Source organism: Apium graveolens, chromosome 3 (assembly GCF_009905375.1).
Source record: "Apium graveolens cultivar Ventura chromosome 3, ASM990537v1, whole genome shotgun sequence".
NCBI classification, from domain to species: domain Eukaryota; kingdom Viridiplantae; phylum Streptophyta; class Magnoliopsida; order Apiales; family Apiaceae; genus Apium; species Apium graveolens.
This window is the reverse complement of record NC_133649.1, coordinates 297,325,368-297,331,423: the sequence shown is the minus strand read 5'-3', so window position 1 is coordinate 297,331,423 and position 6,056 is coordinate 297,325,368. Positions and strand designations below refer to the sequence as shown.

The following is a 6,056-nucleotide window of genomic DNA, read 5'->3' as shown; positions in this document are numbered from 1 at the left end:
TATTTTCATTTCACTCAGTATCAAACACCGACATGGCAAACAAACTCAGTCAGATCCTATCCTATCCGACAGCTCATGTACTGGATCCGTACCACATTTTTAACATCCCCCACCCCACGAGCGGTGGATGCTTTCGGTTCTTCGTACGAGTTAATTAATTTTACTATTATTTTGGTGTTTGTACGGCAAGTGTATTTTAGTAGCTGCCTTTGACATTTTGTCACGAACATAGAGTAGGATGGGATATGTGGAAAGCAGCAGAATCAAAACGGAAGTAGACAATGTAATGCTTTGATGTGTGTGTTCAACAACGCGTTTGATCAAAGCAAACCAGAGAAGCCGCAGCTGCTGAGCCACCCACTCTCTGCATTATTCCAAACCAGGTGATGTTCCCTCCTTCTGACAGTACTCCCTCTGTAATTCTATACATTATTTTTCGGCAAGTTTTTTAATATTTTTCGATACTTGTTTAAAACATAATTCCACAATATTTTTAAACTTTTTTTTACTGAATATAAGTTTTATGTTTAAATTTTTATTCAAAAAAAAGTTAAAAAAAAATTATGACTTTATAAAAGCCTGTAAATAGTAAACCTATACAATCTGATGGGAAGGAGGTAGTATTTTATTTATCCTATATAAATTACATATCCATCTTTATAACACTTTTGTATATTTGCTCATGGGAATATTTAGCTAAATACAATATTCTTAGATGATTTTATCAACTTAAACTTCATATTACACTCATTATATGTAATTTTGGGTTAATGGTAATTTTAAATCTATATTTTTTATTAATAAGCCAAATATGTTTTGTTGAAACACAAAAATATCAAATATCAATTTTGATACTCATCCAATAGTTATATAATTATTTTTAAAATTTTATATTATTAAATCCCTAACTACTAACATGAATTATATTAGCTATTATTGAAGTGTCGATTTACTTTTATATTGACACATATATTTTTAACAATAATTAAGTAATAATAAATAATTTTATAACTTTATTTAATTTAATTTTGAATCGAAAATCATTGGTTAGCTATTGTATTTGTTAGGAGTTATTCGAGCGTTTATTTTTTTTTAGTTAAACAATATTTTTAACAACAATGAATTAATGAGCTTGTATTCATATTTTATTAATTAATATTAATTAAGTACAATATTATCTATTTAATTTTAATTTCAAAAATATTTTTTATCAAATATTTTTTATTCATAAACATCGTATTTGTTTCATTTGACAATAATGTTTATGTCTATTTACTTTTAAGTTTAAAAATATTTTTTAATTACAACAAATTAATGAGTTTGTATTCATATTTTATTAATTAACATTAAATTAAGTAAAATATTATCTATTTAATTCTAATTTGAAAAATAATTTTGTTCATATACATTGTATTCATAGACATTGTATTAGTTTTAACTAACTACAATATTTAAGTAAATATAATATTAAATTATCAAAAATAATTATACAAGAGTATATAAATAGAACTTCCAAAATAACTTTCAGAACACACCTGACATGTTTTAACTGTTCGCTTGATCCATGGACAAATCACAAACCATCACAAATCAACATCTCCTTTTTTTCAGTGAATTTAATAGGAAATATGTTTACATATTTAAGAATTTAACTGTCACACTTTCAATTTGTCCCAGCTGAAATCAAGATTGTGCATTGAACAGACCTGTCTTTTATTAATAAATGTTTACATGCTATGCATATGCATCATCACAGTATCCACATTAGCCTGTTTGATTAGGCCTAATCACAGTATCCACATTAGCCTGTTTGATTAGGCCTTAAGTCGGTACTCCATGATTTGTTCTCCCTTGTGTTTAAGTAGGTCCATTCTTCAAAAATAGGTATTTTTTGAGCCATCTCATATCTCCTTAATTATACTTTGGCTAAGATCAATGACTGATATAATCTATCTTGCATTATTATTAGGCTCAAGACTGATCAATAGTGAATGCAGAAGGGGCGTAGTAATGATATTGTTTTCGTTGTTTGTCGATACTTGCCTGTAAGTTTAAGTTGCAACCAGTCAAGAATCATAATTTCAATGTCAGCTAATAGTAATTTAAAATCTGAAATAGTTCATAGTACTATACATTTACATGTACATAAACATCATTTAATGGAAAATATTAAAGCAAAGTGGCTATTCGACCAACCTTATGTTAGTTGGCAGCTCTCTTGTTTTTTGGGGTTTTGTAAATCGGCTTAAATTTGACATTACTAGCATTACTGTTTGGTTGAATAATGCAGAAGCCTTCTTACAGCTTAATCCCTGCAGTGTTCTTCACCCCTCTATTATTTTGCTATACCAAGACTTAATCGTCATTGCCTGACGTTAGACTACTTAAACATTATTACGTTTTTTGTTACTCTGCATATAGACTACAGTCGAGCTCAAAATAAAATTTAAGAAACACGATAATCAAATGTCACACGTTCTGAGTCTTGAACACAATGCATATTACTAAAAGCATTTGATTTTTCGATAAAAACTCAAAAACTGAAACAAATTACAGGTCTGAATCTCACGCCCTTTCTTCTGATTAAATTTCTTGAACAGTCCATGAATACAAGTTGAGTAATCAAACAAGAATAAAAAACAGGGTTCCCGCCAAATTAGACATTGATGAGAAGTGTGAGAAGGATGGCAAAAAGAGAGCCTTATTGCATATTCCTCCTAATTCTCATCTCCCTATAAAACCTCATACCAAACCATCTTTCTCTTCTCATTCTAAACTTTCTTTAAACTTTAAAGATAACAAACCAAAATATTCAACCAAACTCAACTTGTAGATTCTTGTTTGTTTACTTGTTTTCCTTAATGTTTTTTTTATCTTCTTAATTGGTGATGAATAGATAAACTTACCATCTTCCTACCTTTAACCAACCATAATCAACCTGTAAAACTTTAGTTTGTCTCTACTTCTCTTCTAAATCTTTTTTCCCCACTTTTGTTGGAATGATGGAATCTTTATCCCTATCTTCCATCCCCATTGCACCTAAAAAGCCTTCAAGATTGTCGCAAATGCAAAGCCGGTGCCTTTTAACCAAGAGAAATGGCATGATATATTGTCAAAGTGGTAAAAATGTTGTCAAGACAAGTAAGGTGTCATCTGTTTTAACAGAAAGATCAACTATAATAAGCCCGGATACTGGTTCCTCTCTCTTGGATGCAGCAGGGAGCTTGGTGTTGAATCCAAATGGTAATAGGCAGACTGACATTGTAAACAACGACTTGTTGTCTTATAATGGAACTCCTATGGATGTGCATGAGAAGGGTATTGGCATTGTCAAGTATCTCCGAGGAAAAGGTTTTCTAATAACTGGTGCAACTGGATTCTTGGCTAAAGGTGCATTCTCCAAGCAACTATATGCTTCATTATTTTACAACATATGCAACACTGTTTTGCTGAATTTCATTTTTCATATTTGTGTCTGGTCATGGATTTTACAGTTCTTATAGAAAAGATACTGCGAACAGTGCCTGATGTGGGTAAAATTTATCTCTTGATCAAGGCAAAGAATAAGGAAGCAGCAAATGAAAGAATGAAAAATGAAGTGAGCCTATTTTAAAGTCAATTTATATTTAAAAGGTAATTTCTTATTTTCAGTTCTAATTCGAGTTGTATTGCAGATTATTAATACTGAGCTTTTCAAGTGCCTCCAACAAAAACATGGAAAATCCTACCAAGCTTTCATGTTGAGCAAGCTGGTTCCTGTTGTTGGGAATGTTTGTGATTCTAATTTAGGTTTAGATGATGATATTGCAGCCGCTATTATGCATGACGTTAACATAATTGTAAACTCTGCAGCTAATACCACTTTTGATGAAAGGTTTGTATACTTCTAAATATGATATAGTGAAGCCTATATATTAGGTAAATAAATTTCAATGTTGTAATGGAATTACAGATATGATGTTTCTCTTGACATCAACACTGGTGGACCTAGCCGTGTTATGACTTTTGCTAAGAAGTGCAAGAAGCTTAAACTCTTCCTGCAAATCTCTACAGGTAAAGCCACATCCCAACTATATAATTAAAACACAATGTTAATTCTTATCTGCAAGTAAGTAAAGTATAGATTTGTAGACAGATATACAATATAGATGGTTTTAATATGTTGCATGCAGCTTATGTTAATGGACAGAGACAAGGAAGAGTCATGGAAAAGCCATTCTGTGTCGGTGATAGCATAGCAAGAGAGAGTCTCACATTTGGCACAACAGAAACATCCAGTTTCCCCATGCTGAGTGTTCAAGATGAGCTAAAGTTAGTTTTAGACCGGAAACAGGGTTTAGAAGGAAATGCATTGTCTCAAAACATGAAAGAACTGGGATCAGAGAGGTGACGATTTTGCAGACAAACTTTTTAAAGTTTAACTATAAAAGTGCATCATTCTAATTACGTTTGCTGTCTAAATTATCGATTTTTTAGAGCAAAGAAGTATGGGTGGCAAGATACCTATGTATTTACCAAGGCTATGGGGGAAATGTTGATTGATAATCTGAGAGGAGATATACCTGTTGTCATAATTCGACCTAGCGTCATTGAGAGTACGTACAAAGAACCATTTCCTGGTTGGATGGAAGGAAATAGGTCTGATTTGTTTTCTAAACTGATCACCAGCTTTTAAGGACTAAAGCACGTGTCGATTTAAACTCTCTGATCTCTCTTCTTTTATTTCTTAACTCAGGATGATGGATCCAATTGTTTTGTACTACGGGAAAGGGCAGCTCACTGGATTTCTAGTAGACCCCAATGGAGTACTTGACGTTGTAAGTGATACATTTTTCTATCGAAACTTATTATACTCGATGCTTTTGAAAAAAATAAGAACAAGATCGTGAGTTTTTGTAGGTTCCAGCAGACATGGTTGTGAATGCAACCTTGGCAGCAATTGCAAAACACGGGGCAGCAGGAAAATCAGAAAGCAATGTATACCAGATAGCTTCATCTGTTGTAAATCCATTAGTTTTTAGGAATTTGGCTAATTTGCTCTATGAACACTTCAATTCTTCGCCGTGTGTCGATGCCAAGGGAAGGCCAATACGTGTACCAACCATGAAAGTCTTCAATTCTATGGAAGATTTCTCTTCTCATCTGTGGAGAGACGCGATTCATAGAACTGGATTGGCAGACTTACCTAATCCTAAGGGGAAATATTCACGGAAACTGGAATATATTTGCAGAAAATCAGTTGAACAGGCAAAGTACTTGGCAAACATATATGCCCCATACACATTCTATGGCGGAAGGTACTTTAAGCATGCTTCAAGAACAATTACATTTAATCTGCTTTAGTAGTTACCCTCTTAAGATTAAACTTACACTGACATTTACTTCAGCAGCTACTAAATCCCATTTAATATTTTATTTCTTGACCGTGCATTTGTACAATCTTCTTAAAAAGAACAGGTTTGATAATAGCAACACAGAGAGATTAATGAGTTGCATGTCTGAAGAAGAAAAGAGGATGTTCGGGTTTGATGTGGGGAGCATAGACTGGAAAGATTACATCTCGAACGTGCATATTCCAGGACTGCGAAGGCATGTAATGAAGGGAAGAGGAATGTGAAGCTAAACATATATATTATGTCATATTAGTATGTTTCAGTTGATGTCTGTAACACAGGGATGCTGTGTTAGTCTGTTAAGCTTATTGTAATAAATTTGTGTTTAGTATTCTTCTTTTCCTGGTAATTTTATGCTCGAATGCTTTCAGATGAAGAAGCATAAATATGTAATTTGTTTCCATAACTTGAGCTTTTATGTAAGTGAAGTAATTGTTAGATATTTGGCAAACGCAGTTTCTTGCATAGTTTAGCAATCTGTAGAAACTCTCTACAAGACAACATGCTGATTACGCATAATCTGAAATCAAGATTAGGCTTATCTGAGCTAATAACTCGGCTCTGAAATCAAGATTAACTAATCTTGCTAATTAGTAGCTTCACAGATTTAGTAAAACCTCATTTCTCAAGACTTGTAAAATGTATCTGATGCAGTTACTTAGA

The 6,056-nt window shown here is 32.6% G+C and overlaps 1 protein-coding gene across 1 annotated transcript; it reads left to right on the top strand.

Annotated features, from left to right (window-relative positions):
- Window positions 1-2,746: 2,746 nt before the first annotated feature.
- Window positions 2,747-5,844, top strand: LOC141713720 (fatty acyl-CoA reductase 2, chloroplastic-like). Its single transcript, XM_074517278.1, has 9 exons — window positions 2,747-3,390; window positions 3,495-3,598; window positions 3,675-3,874; window positions 3,953-4,053; window positions 4,173-4,386; window positions 4,477-4,638; window positions 4,736-4,817; window positions 4,900-5,297; window positions 5,458-5,844. Exons 1-9 carry the CDS (start codon window positions 3,000-3,002, stop codon window positions 5,615-5,617), a joined length of 1,812 nt encoding a protein of 603 aa, XP_074373379.1. The 5' UTR covers window positions 2,747-2,999; the 3' UTR covers window positions 5,618-5,844.
- The last annotated feature ends 212 nt before the right edge of the window (window positions 5,845-6,056 follow it).

Excerpts from the sequence above, each read along its gene's own strand:
- LOC141713720 (XM_074517278.1), top strand. The coding sequence starts at position 3,000 with ATGATGGAATCTTTATCCCTATCTTCCATCCCCATTGCACCTAAAAAG. Across the intron at positions 3,875-3,952 it reads AATACCACTTTTGATGAAAG|ATATGATGTTTCTCTTGACA; the intron begins GTTTGTATACTT and ends ATGGAATTACAG. Across the intron at positions 4,818-4,899 it reads CCAATGGAGTACTTGACGTT|GTTCCAGCAGACATGGTTGT; the intron begins GTAAGTGATACA and ends GAGTTTTTGTAG.